General features: G+C 36.9%; 1 protein-coding gene across 1 annotated transcript; it reads left to right on the top strand.

Annotated features, from left to right (window-relative positions):
* The first annotated feature begins 4,608 nt into the window (after positions 1-4,608).
* On the top strand, positions 4,609-12,850 carry LOC139736957 (NF-kappa-B inhibitor-interacting Ras-like protein 2). The gene is made up of 8 exons (XM_071647631.1): positions 4,609-4,714; positions 6,197-6,295; positions 7,066-7,164; positions 8,088-8,135; positions 9,534-9,635; positions 10,754-10,847; positions 11,955-12,041; positions 12,766-12,850. The coding sequence occupies exons 2-8, from the start codon at positions 6,197-6,199 to the stop codon at positions 12,834-12,836; spliced, it is 600 nt and encodes a 199-aa protein (XP_071503732.1). The 5' UTR covers positions 4,609-4,714; the 3' UTR covers positions 12,837-12,850.
* The last annotated feature ends 744 nt before the right edge of the window (positions 12,851-13,594 follow it).

Here is a 13,594-nt window from a genome sequence, read left to right as displayed (position 1 = left end):
TCAAACTTACATTGTAGGCCTAACTCTTTTAACCAAAGAAAAGAAATCCGCTATTTGTTTGGGTTTTTTTAACACACATGATTCTCGCAAAATGCCCCCCCCCCCATACACACACACCACTACCACCCGTTGTGAGCTCGTAACAAGGAAAAAGATGGCAAGAGAGGAAAAAACAAATAAAAACAAAAAACAAAAAACTTTCCTCGGCCCGGAAGCGTGTTTTTTTTTAGAACCCTAACCCTAACCCTAACCCTAACCCTAACCCTAACTCTAACCCTAAGCCCTAACTCTAACCCAATGTGTTTGCCATAGGTTTAATACGCGCCATGCCCCAATCTGTGCCGTCTAAAAAAAAACGCGGCCCGGAACCCGATCCCGTATAACCACAATAATGACAGCTATAGATCTCTTTAACATCAGGCAGGTATCACCTCCCTTTCTCTACGTAAATCGATGACTATTGTGTGTGCCGGGCGCGCGCCCCCAAGTTATTTTTTTTTACAGAATAATACAAAAGAAATAAAAAGAAAAAATGGAAATGGCGCGTGTGCCCCCTTTAATTTTGTAAAGGCGCCCCGATTCCCTTTCCGGAATTTCTAGATCCGCCCCTGCACACTAAGAAATACGGGTTCAAATTTGAACCCCAAAATTGTCCCTATACAACCACACTATAGGGTACTACTTTGCACACCAAGCAGCAATTTGCACCCTTAGAGGTGCAATACGCTGAATTTTGAACTTACTGGGGTGCAAATTTGCACACTCAGTTTTGTGCTAATCAAGGGTGCAAACATGCACCATAAACATTTATACATTGTGAATTGAAAATTTGGACGAGTACCAAGGTTTTACTCGTACGGATCAAACTTACACTCTGATGGATATGTCTGCATATTTGTAGGTACGAATATAAATATTAAGAGATTTAATTTTTTTACTTGCATAATAAAAGATGCAATTGTGCACCCCATGATGCTGCTATAGGGACAAATAGGGTGCAAATTTGAACCTTTATTTTTTAGTTTGTGGTATTAAATTAAAGCTATAGAAACTATGAAAAAATCAGCTTAGAAGTTGAACTCAAAGTCCGATCTTCCTCAATTTTAGTTCACTGAAGTGTCCTCATTTCTACTATCAAGCAAAATTATACAGTTGAGTAAATACACCCCGAGCATCTTGACGTATAACAGGGGAGGATCATTCCGTAAGAGGAGAGGGGGCAGCACAAAATATTTCTGGAGCCACTTCCGGGTTTAATCAGCTGACAAGCAAAATAATATAAAAAAGGGGGGCTTCTGCGCAATTTGTTGGAGCCACAACAATTGAAAATTAAAGAAGGAAGGCACGTGCCCCTTTCATTTTTATTTTGTTCTTTAATCTAAGGATAAATTAAAGGGGGCGCGCCCGATGCCCCCCCCCCCCCCATCCGCCACTGCGTATATAAGAAGAGGTATGGAGGTTAGAGGCATTATTTTAAGATCCTATTCGAGTCCCGCGCAGTTCCTGCCGTGGTACCCATATTACAAGGCACTTCCACAAGACTTCCTTGTCTTTCATGCGAGAGTAAATCTGTGATGATGACTATTATCATTAACGTCCTCGTCCATCATTAAAATTAAAGAATAATAGGAATAAAAACTGAAATAAACAGGTATACAGCTAACACAGTTACAATATCTGATTATGCTGACTCAATCAATAATGACACTGCCGTTTTTAATCAATATTTTTGCAAACGACACTAAAGCCCTCTTCCTTATAGATCCGACAAACGTGACGCAAAACAAACAAACAAGTTGTTTGCAATATGAGATGACACAACTTTTATTTTGTCTTACGGCTATAGAATGGGCCCTGATGCACGTGAGCAATTTCATAATTGAATTGAAGTGAAAATAATGATGACATCAGCAATGTATACCACCGCTATAGGCACTTTCAGAAACACATTAAATGCATTCATAACTACAGATTTTATCGGCATGCACGCATAGATAATGGCATAATTTTAAAGGGAGTGTATACAGTATACTGGTTGAGGTGGGGATTCATATTATTTTGAACATTCCTAAGTAAGATAATGAAAAACCTCTTATGAAATATGAAAGAGCATGTAATTTTAAGAAGGATTCAACATTTATTTGATGAAAATTGGTTTTCAAATGGCTGAGATATCCAAAAAAGTAATAATGATAAAAGGCGACAGGCCACGCCTTGTAATACTATTATAGGATCTGTTGGTTTTACCTTGTTTTGGATATCTCAGCCATTTCAAAACCGATTTTCATCAAAATAAACTTTTGATACCCCTTAGAATTGCATGCTCTTTGACATCTCATAGAGTGGTTTCTGATTATCTCGCAAAATGTTAAAAGCTAAATCCTCACCTAAACCAGAACTGTACATCACCCTTTAAGTTCTTGAACTTTATAAGGTGGTGTGTATATAATGGTATTATTTCATTTTTCATTTCATTGATTTCATTTCATTGATTTCATTCCTTCTTTCTTTTTCGTCAAACATAACACGAAATGAATCAGAAGATATAACATATAAGGCATGTATTCGACTTTACATGGTAGATAATGGTTAACAAATACGAAATTATACATGCATACCGGCAAAATACAAAGTTATGTTTGGAGGGGGAAAAAAAGAAAGAACTGAGAGGTTCACTGAAAAGCATGCTTGCAAATTGTGAACCACTCATGATGGATCGATGAGAACCAATATTTCTTATCTAGTCTTAAATTGCTGTTAAACAAACTCCCAGTCTCATGTCAATCGGGATCCTTTTGGACTGATCTCAACCTACATAGGGTACTCTCTTAAAAAAAAAATCGAGTGAAAATATTCACTCTTAAAGGAGTGAATACAAAAAAAAAAGAGTGAATTTAGAGTGAAATTGGAGTGAATTTTGAGTGAAAATGTTAGTTTTCACTCGTTTTAGAGTGACCTCAGGGATCACTCCAAAATCTTCGAGTGATCCCTGAGGTCACTCCAAAATGAGTGAAAATTAACATTTTCACTCAAAATTCACTCCAATTTCACTCAAAATTCATTCTTTTTTGTATTCACTCTTTTAAGAATGAATATTTTCACTCGATTTTTTTTTAGAGAGTATAATTATTTCGATTGCTTGCAGGGGTGGTGACATGACACTGATGATGAAGTAACAAAAGTCAACCCTGTCCAAAAATATAGATATGAGCTATATGACGTGAAAGTGTGCGAGTACCCCGGGCTCCTGGAAAGCTGATTTTATCATTTTCCGATGATTTCCGACAAATGAAACTGATGGTATAATCTCAAGTGTAGCTTTATATACGTCATATTAATGTCCAGACATGTTACAGTCGAGTAATCTTTATTTTGATTTATAGGCAATAGTATTATTTGCGCATTTCATATTCGCGCATCCTATAGTGTCTTTACCGATAAAATACCGCTCATTGTTTATAAGTACAGGAATGACGAAAATCAATTATCATGAAGACTGCATGTATTGCTATCTTTAGTGGATCTTTATGCAATGAGACGCGAATATATTGTCTTCCTGTCTGTGGGCGTGGCAGCTCCAGTTTGGCACAAATATACTTAAAATAGTTATTTAAATGGCGGCATAAATATGGGATCAATGGGAAACGATTGGGAATACGATATAATTATATGACTCTTAAAACCTACTTGGTGGTTTCATCGAGAGCATAATCATTAGTAAATCGTACATGAAAATGAAAGGCATTCACATAAACGATTCCGAGTACAGATAGAAAGTAGAATGATGGTAAGAGGCTCTCTCACCTTTTGTCATCAAGTGTGAGAAATGTGAGTGATAATTTCAGAAACGTGTTCAATGCATTATACATTGTACTAAAAATAGATATTACAATATCAACATATTATTATATATATATATATTTACCCACATCAAATACGCTTACGCTCACATTTTTCCTATTCGTATACTCCTGCGCTGTTTCTTCCCCCCCTTTTTTTTTTTGTGGTAGTGTTGATGTCTATCTGTAAATGTGTTATAGGCGTGCCCGATAGTTACTAGCTATATGCTTGTTGGTGCCAGGCCTCCTTCACAATGTAGGTCTACATGAATTGGAGATAAAGATTTTTATTGAAGTGATATTTGGTATTGAATTAATCAAATTAGAAATGTGATACTTTGAATGAATTCGGGGAATGAATGAATGAATGAATGAATGAATGAATGAATGAATGAATGAATGAATGAATGAATGAATGAATGAATGAATGAAGTGAATGAATACTCATGCATAAACTTTAGATCACAGCCTCGCATAAAATAGGTGAGGACCAATCAACGCATAAAATTAACCAAAAGGAAAAGAAAATGAAAATGAAACGACGATAATGAATGAAGTCAAATTGTACCATAATTATTAGTATATATAATTATTTAAAAAATAGGCTATAGGCTACGTGTTTGCAGCGAGTGCTGCCATCGATAGCCACCCGCCGCTGATGGATCCCTGGAGATCTCTCATGGAAGACAGTGCGAGGCCGACCGAACGTCGGAGGACGCAGCTAGCATGTATCGGCGCTGGCTGGCTAGCTAGCGATCAAAGGCAAAGCGAGGAGGCTCATGACTTAGCGGTCATCATCACGTCCCGTCGGTGACTCACATACACCATGTAAATTTGCAGGGGTACGAAATTGCTCTTCCTTGACAGAGACAGAGGTGATTATGCATACATTTTAAATATGTTTTGTGTAGTTAATTTTGAGTGTTTGTGTTTATTTCGCTGGCAAGTATCCAAGAAGAAAAACTCAAGTTCTACGAATCAAGTGCAGCACTGCGGTGCCGGTGAGAATGCATGCATGAATTTTTGCGGTCTTCCCTCTCGCGATCTTCCCACTTCCGCGTCAGAAACTTGATATAAACCAATGGCAATGTCATGATGACATTGTGCTAGCAAAACTGGCCATTATATAATGATGGAAAATATGGCGAAAACATGGTGATAGCTAACCTCGTTGTAAATACCTTGGGTCATTGAGTTGATCAGAAGTGCGAATACCGTTTCGGGTACACAATCAGTAAATGAGACTTGGCATGATGGCATTTACATTGTATTGCGTTGTACCGACTAACTAACACAAACGTTAATATATGGGGCAACATATGATGTATAATAAGACTTGGCCTGGTATCGATGCCACTGCGGCATTTACATGCCATTGTCTATATTGATATATTATTATCTACCGGTTTACAATATAATTTCAACAGCTGTCTGTCATAGTTTCATCTTCACCTCCTCTTGTTTTTTATATTTTCCATCTGAAGCCCGTGGTTATAGTGAATTGAAATCAGGCTTTTCAATGCTATTAGTATTATAGTAATAATATTGCTAAAAAGCTTGGTTGATAGCAGGGATTCAGGTTTAGATAACTTTAATATATTTTTAAATATTAAGGTGGGTCCCACCTTTTCATATTTAGAATGGCCCCTTTGAGCTTTGTTTTACATACTTGTTTTTTTTTTTTTATATCTCAGACACCCACACACTTGAGATTAAAAACCTACTTTTATTGAATAAACCTCGAATTCCTCTTAATATTAAAATTGTATGCTCTTTAATAGATCTATTTCATATAAATGGTTTCTAGTTATCTCACAAAAGTTACAACCTGAATCCCCATCTCAACCAGAAGTACCATCCCTGGCTTTAACTGACATTCAAACCAGTTTGAGGTACCAATTAGTAACACATATGTATACCGTTACTAAATTTACTTATACAGACTAGTAACTCTTTCTTCCCTTGAACTACAAGGACATGGAATAGCCTCTTCAAAGTGTAATCTCCCAAACTGATTCAGCCAAATTCATAATGGCTCCTTTAAATTACCTTTTCTTTAAATGAGTCCACCATCTCCAGTTTAAAGTCACAAAACTCCTATTGTGGTCTTTTGGAGGAATGCTACCAAGTACTTAGTACCGGTATCAAGTTGCATTGCACAAACCATAACACCAATAACAATACCCTCACAGATATAGATGATGTTGTATGTGTTCAATTTTGTTGTCCGACTAAATAGCCTTATTTTGTGTAACCGTGTAGCCCAACCATTTCAGTCGTAGTTGTGCATGCATTTAGTATTAGCTATAAATATTGTTCTCTTTTTCCATCTCATGCTATTCCCTGGATTGAGTAAGATGGGCAAGACATGTCGAGTGGTTGTTTGTGGCTCAGCTGGCGTGGGGAAGACTGCCATATTGGAACAGGTCATCTACGGATCACATCGTGTTGGTCAGGTACTAGTTGGCTTATTTTTGCTGCTGCATTATTGATTTTTGTACTGACGAGGCCTTTGTAATGATAGCTCTTCGCAGCTCTGCTTATTTAGGCAAGAATCAGAATGCATCTTGAGGAAATTATAAATTGTAAAATTGTATCATCTGAGTTGAAAGTATTATTTCTGTACTGGGCCTGAAAATTGAATATTTCAAGTGTCAAAAATATTTTTGTTCAAACAGAATTTAGCTTTTTTTTTTTTCCAAATGATGAATTGTGGTAGCCATGCCTCCAAACATCTATGAGGGTTTTGATGTACAACAAATTGTTTTGACACAAGATATTAAGGAGAATTCAAATGCAAAGAAAGTGACATTGTTACACAGTCACAGAGAAGTGTCTTGATCTTAAGTACTGTATACACCGAATATTTCGCGAGGTTTTTATTTTCGCGAATTTGATGTGTCAGGTGCTATTCGCGAAATTAAAGTCACATGAAAATATTGACTTTGATCCCATATGTTAATGTGACGTACATGTACGTGTGTACACTTCTCTGTTCAGTACAGGACTCCACGATCGCGAATTTAACCACTCGCGAAATCGTTGGGAATTCCCGATTCGCAAAAATATTTAGACTCGTGAAATATATGGCGTATACAGTATATTATGACTATGCTTACTGTAGGATAGCAGATGTCTGTGCATTAAATGTATGTGATGTAGTTATTACAAAGTTATACCTAACTTCACTTTCATGGTATTTCTTCATCATGGTTTCTATTTCAAGGACCAGATATTCCCCACCATTGAGGACATTTATGTCGCCAATGTTGAAACAAGCAGAGGGACAAGAGAGCGTGTGAGATTCTATGACACCAAAGGATTGGTAAGAAAAGTTTGTGATGCTTTTGAATAAGATATTTTAATCCATCTTGATTTAGTGGTACAGGCATTTAAATGTGTGCTCCTTGACCAAGACATAAAAATAATTACAGCACTGTTTATGGCTTAAGGCTGAATTGAATAATATAATGTTTCAAATCAAATCTGAAAATTTTGTCCTTTGAATTTCTTGAAACTGATGATAGGAGAAACTATGACAAAGTGCTACACCAGGGTCAAACAAGAGAGTTGAGTTTAATGTTACGGTATGGTTCCCTGATATCATATGGGGTGTGTATACATTTAAAAAAAAAAAAATCTTTTGAAGAGTGAAAAACGAACATTTCTGCATGTACAACAGGATTTTGAATAGAGACAAACTGTGCTGATGAGAAATAACCTCTGCCCCTCCCCCTCCTCCCCCCCCCCCAAAAAAAAGAAAAATCAACATCACTTCTTGTGATGAACAGATAATTTAAAGCACAGTTCAAAGAACAGCAAAAATGCATGTTTGGACAGTGGGTCTGCTGCCCTCTAGAGTTGAATGAATGTCCAGTGGATATTCAAATTTCCACTGAAGACATCCCATAAGAATAATTGTGGTGTTGGGTAGGTTATGGTGATATCAACAGTAAACACCTACCTAGCTGCGATTGCCCTGCTAAACATTCATTTCCAGTGTGCATGAATCAAGATTAAAGTGTTTCTACCAAATTTTAGTTTCAGTGGATCAAATTGTCTTGTGAAAATGGTGGTCATTCAAAATATAATGGATATATGCATGTTATTACTCCTCTTTGAAAAGATATAGTTATTTTTACTATAGATCATAACTATCATCACACATGACACATAAAAAACAAACACCACACATAATATGCTGACACATTTGATTATTAAAATGATTACTAATTGTATTTTCTGTAGACACCAGCTTCACCTGAGCTGTCCAAACATTACTACAGCTTGGCTGATGTAAGTACCTAGCTACACATACTCTAGTTTAAAACCCTTTGGTGCCATGGTATAGGTGAATAAAGTGCACCAAACATGATGCAAGCTCTTGCAGCTATACCAACAAGAATGCATTAATAAATGTTGTCATCAGTAACTTATATCAGTTTGAAAGGTGTTGTTGAGATGTATGGTTATATGAAGTAAAAGATGCCTGGTGGTTTAATGCATACAGCGAAATGATATCATGAGCATAAGCAACATTACAGCTTTGAACAGCAAGTCAGTAACCCTGCACTGATTTTTATCAGAGGGGCTGTGTGTTTGAGAGGTAGCAGCATTGTTATCACTTGGCAAAAAGAAAGGACTCCAACCCCAGGCTGTTCCTTATTGTACTTTAATCCTGTGTCTCAGCACATCCCCTATACCAGTGCTAATTGTCTTGGGCTTATCTAACACCATGGCCACTGATCTCGTGTCATTAATGCCTTGGTATTATTGAATGAATGGGTGGCTTTATTGTCAAATAGGTTTCACCAGGCCATGGTTTGGTCAGCAGGACTGGGTATTGCAAACACTAGCTCCTACAAGCTTCAGTTCTATGGTTTTATGGTAGTAAATATTGTTGCAGCTACTGTTGTCATGGCATTATCTATGCTGTGAAGCCTCTTTAGATTATTATGACTATGTAGAGAAAGGCTTAGGGTGTAAAATGCAATAGAAAATAACCACAGCATATTTATTCCTGCTATCATATCTATTGTTTCTTTGTCTTTTGACATTGTCAAACCTGTAAACTTTAACATTTTTTTTTTCTTGTGAAATGATAATATTTAGAAATGGTAAGTGAACCTTAAATATAACATATTTATTCCTGCTATCATATCTATTGTTTCTTTGTCTTTTGACATTGTCAAACCTGTAAACTTTAACATTTTTTTTTTCTTGTGAAATGATAATATTTAGAAATGGTAAGTGAACCTTAAATATAACATATTTATTTGTATTCAGGTTGAGGGGCATTACACTTGAGATGCACCATAAGATACAGTTGGTTAATGTTACCACATTTGTTATGCACTTATTTTTCTTTAATGTGAATGCAGTCATTTTCCTTGCTGTTTTGATCTGATGAATTACTCCATAAACATGGTTTGTGTGTAATTCAAATTGTACCTTTTGGTGTATGCAGTCTGTTAAGTGCTTCTCTTCATATTAATACAGGATTGCTGTAAGTACACTGTAAGACCAATTGCGTGAAGTAAGAATTCCATGGTTTCACCTTTCCAGTTATTGTTTAGAGCTCAACAGATTTAGGTTGTCATTTCTTATCAAAATCATCTTGTTAAAATTTGGCTGCAAGTATTCCACAAATTATATTTTAACTCTCTGAGTTGTATTCTCTCATGGTCTCCACAGGGCTATCTCCTGGTTTATAGTATCACCAGTTCTGAATCCTTCAAACAGCTGGAACAAATCAAGAAGGAGATTGACAAACTGAGGGAAAAAGATAAAAAGGAGGTGAGTTTTCTTACACCCCAGAGTCAGAGATATCAACTGTTGTTTTTACCAGTATTTCATTATTTATCATTTAATTTTGTTTTGTTGTTTTTGTTTCTTTTTGTTTAAAAAAACACTGCAAGTATCATGGAAGGTAATGCTTTTCCCAGATTGTGTTACAACCACATGTCTATTGCAAGGAAAGGTAGAAATGCTTTTCCCCAACCAAAAAATAATATGCATTTTCAGCCCTTAGAATACCGCAATGCTGTTCTAAGTTCTCATAGTGTGTCTTCTTGTCATCACCATTGGGAATGTTGTTTACACTCATCCTGTGTCTTTTTCTACTTGCTTGCTTTCTTTTTTCTTCTTTTTTTTTTTGTGTGTGTGTGGGGGGGGGGGGGAGGGGTGGTCATATAGACCGATTCGGGTTCGTTGAGGGCAGCAGACAATTTGTGGCACTGGGCGCAGCCATGAGCTCATTTTGAGGTGTCTTAGCCGACCCCCCCTCCTCTCCCCCACCCCCGGGCAACATGTTTATCACGCACTTGTAGCAAAGGTTCGCGCACTAAGCAAGCGTTCATGCACTCAGTACAAGACGCCTATTGGCTAAAACGGCCATGCATCAGTTTTTCATTCCGCGTGCTGAAGGGGGTGGGGGAGAGGGAAGGGGGGGGGGGGGTCGGCTAAGACACCGCGTTAATGGTGCTGCCCATGCCAAAAATACACATAGCGCGTCACAGAATCGGTCTATATGTGTCCAATATGATGGAGCCAGGAAAAGGCAAGGAATGCCATTGAACAGGTACTTGTGTAATCGTATCCCTATCCCTCGGATAGGACATAAAATGGAGGTCCCGTGTGTAAGAGAGTCACAACTCATGCACGTAAAAGATCCTGCTTCATTCATTCATCGCAAAGAGCAGGGTGTTTAACCCGGTGAAGTGGTCCTACCTCACATCCAACTGGACCCCGTGTAAGACCCGCTTAACGTAGCTGAATATGGGCTATCCAGCCATCTTCTCAGATGTAAAAATGAACAAACAAATAAACAAACATAGTGTAAATAATGACTGACTTAAGGATGATGTGCAATCCCTCATGCTTTTTCCCCCCTCCCATTGTTCTAAATGATGCAGGTTTCCATTGTGATGATAGGCAATAAAGTTGACCTTCATGATCAGAGACAGGTTGATTTCAGGATGGCTAGTGACTGGGCTGTCAAAGAGAGAGGTGAGGCCATCTTTCCTCCTATCTATATATCTATTGTTGTTATAATAATAATAATAATAATAATAATAATAATAATAATAATAATAATAATAATAATGATAATAATAATAATTATTATTATTATTATTACTATTATTACTATTACTATTACTATTATTGTTGTTGGTTGTTTTAACATATGACTTCAGAATGTGCCTTTGTCTTTGAATGATGGGAAAGAAGGCCCTTTTTATTGGTCATTCCCTAATAAACTTTGAACTTCCAACTAGCAATCCTGTTGTGAAGAAAAATGAAAAAAAAAGCATAAAAACCATCGCTTTTTCCTAAATTCATTGTTGTCATATCATTACAGCAATGGTATTTGCATGGAGTGTTCATATTCGATCTCGCTCTCCCTTTCTCTCTCTCACTCTCTCTCTCTCTCTGTCTTGCATTTCAATGATGAATATGGAAGGCAATTGTGAACGTATTTAAGATCAAAGGATAATTCAACTAGAAGAACTTTTTTATTGACTCTTGACTTTCTCTGTCTGGATGATGTACTTTGTTAACATATTTCCAGCAGACTCATGGAGAAAAACAGTTTTGTTCTTTGTTCTTCTGTTTTTATTTTGTTTTGTTTCTTCCAGAAAAGTGACCTTCGTGGCATTTCATAGAAAAATACCTTTGACAAGCAATGTCACAATCAAGCTATCAGAATAGGCCCTTTATCTTTTCCTTAGATGCCTTATTGGCATCAAATTGCCATAACTGTTTTACTGTTTACCCGTCCAGTTCAAATGTTCATTGACTGGGTGCCTTTGACTCACATTGGTATGAAGCCAAACTCGTCACTGTGTATTTGTTACTGATTTCTTTGTAGTAATCACTATTTATGATAAAGTCATAAAGTCAAGGTTATATGTTGTGTTTATGAGATACATGCATAGTAAAAACTCCTGGAAAGCAGTAAAATGTTGTTTAATGGCATGATTAATGTCATTCTGAGTTGGCTTGATTTCAAAGACCTCTATGACTTTTTTTATAAGAGGTACTACACAGGCATTGTAACTACCGGTATTTTTTGAATGGTACTATGACTAAGTTTTCTTTTGCATCCACCGGCAGTGCACTTTTACGAGGTCACCGTGGCAACACGGAACACTCTGTTGCAGCCAATCATCTTTCTGGCCACCAAACTAACAGTGCCCCCAAGTAAGTTTGGTATCATTGACAGACAGTGGAAGTACTTGTATTGAAATCTTTGTGGTTTTAGCAACAATTTTGGTCATTAAATACTGCAAAGATGATGGAAAAAGGGGAAGCTAGTGCTTGTTGATAGAAACTTGAATGAATTTGATGTTTTACCCTTCATTAACCGCACTGAAGATTGTAAATGTATTTGCATTTTTAATGTATGTTCAAAATATATTATGACCTGCAAATTTCCTTTTGATACCATAATCTGATATATTCAATGAAAAGTGACTGTTTTGGATTGTAATTGAATATTAATTCAGTTCCAGTGGTATGGAAATTAAAGACATGATAGTATGGGAATGAAATCTCAGAAAAAAAAGGAAACACCAAGATCAATAAGCATGTTCGTGTTTCACCTTTTGGTATGTTTGTTGTTGGTGGGGTTTTTTATGTGAGAAGGGTACATTGAGAAGGAGAAGAAAGAATGGGGCAATTAGACAGCCGTGAGGAGTTGTTTGAATTTTTTTTAATGCAACATGTTTATGTGATGTATACAAGGGATGAATGCATGCCAAATTTGTTTGCCATACCATAACTCACTTCCTAACAGTTTTAAATTGAAAAACCCTTAGTATGCAGTATACCTAATCTCCACATTGAAATTTTCTTTCCACTTTCTCATAACAAGCAATCCTCTCATATCACTTGTTTTTTTACCCCAATATTCTCTGTCTTGCAGCTAAATCCGGCTTTGCGCTCTCCGTGCGAAATTTCAAGCCACGCCAGCTGCAGAGCTCCGGGGATTCATGATGGAACTATTAGAGGCTCTCGGCACTGGTGCCTAACACAAAAGAGAGATCATGACTTTAAATGATACAGGGATGGTATAGTTTTGGTTGAGCTGGGGCTTCAGGTTTCCAACTTTTTTCTTTTTGGTGAGATAATGAGAAGCCTCTTTAAGAAATATAAAAGAGCATACAATTCTATGAGGAATTCAAAGTTTAATTGATGAAAATTGGTTTTGAAATCACAGAAATATCCAAAAACAAGAGGTTCTAATAAAAGGTGGGACCCACCTTTTAGTAGGACCACTTTGTTTTACTTTGTTTTTGGATATCTCAGTCATGTCAGTACCTATTTTCATCAAATAAAACTTGAATTCCTCTTAGAATTGTATGCTTTTTAACATGTCATAAGTGGTTTCTAAGTTATCTCGCAAAAAGTAAAAATCTGAATCCCCCACCTCAGCCAAAACTATACCATCCCCTCAATACAAAGATCCGATGAAGGACAGGGCTGGCACTGTCTCGTATGCTTGATGGAACTGAAATCTGATTGTAAATTATAGGGACTACCTGTCTTTTCACGGGGCACAACACTAGTTGTTGTTTTTCTTCTTTCTCTGGTGGGCCATCAGGGCCACTGTAATTGTTAGATCTGAAATTTTGGTGGCCTGAAAAAGATATGTGGTGGCCCAAAATTAAAGGCAATGTATCATTCCATTTTTAATCTAGTTGCCCAATCAGACCACCAAAAGATAACCTTTGTGGAAATTTGGTGACCCGACA

Source organism: Diadema antillarum, unplaced genomic scaffold, assembly GCF_040938485.1.
Source record: "Diadema antillarum isolate AM-2024a unplaced genomic scaffold, OU_Dant_1.0 seq00000674_RagTag, whole genome shotgun sequence".
In the NCBI taxonomy this organism is placed as follows: Eukaryota; Metazoa; Echinodermata; class Echinoidea; order Diadematoida; family Diadematidae; genus Diadema; species Diadema antillarum.
This window is presented reverse-complemented; position numbering and strand designations above follow the sequence as displayed.

Coding starts and splice junctions, on each gene's coding strand:
- LOC139736957 (XM_071647631.1), top strand. CDS start 6,197: ATGGGCAAGACATGTCGAGTGGTTGTTTGTGGCTCAGCTGGCGTGGGG. Junction 10,848..11,954: donor CTGGGCTGTCAAAGAGAGAG/GTGAGGCCATCT, acceptor ATCCACCGGCAG/TGCACTTTTACGAGGTCACC. Junction 12,042..12,765: donor CAAACTAACAGTGCCCCCAA/GTAAGTTTGGTA, acceptor TCTGTCTTGCAG/CTAAATCCGGCTTTGCGCTC.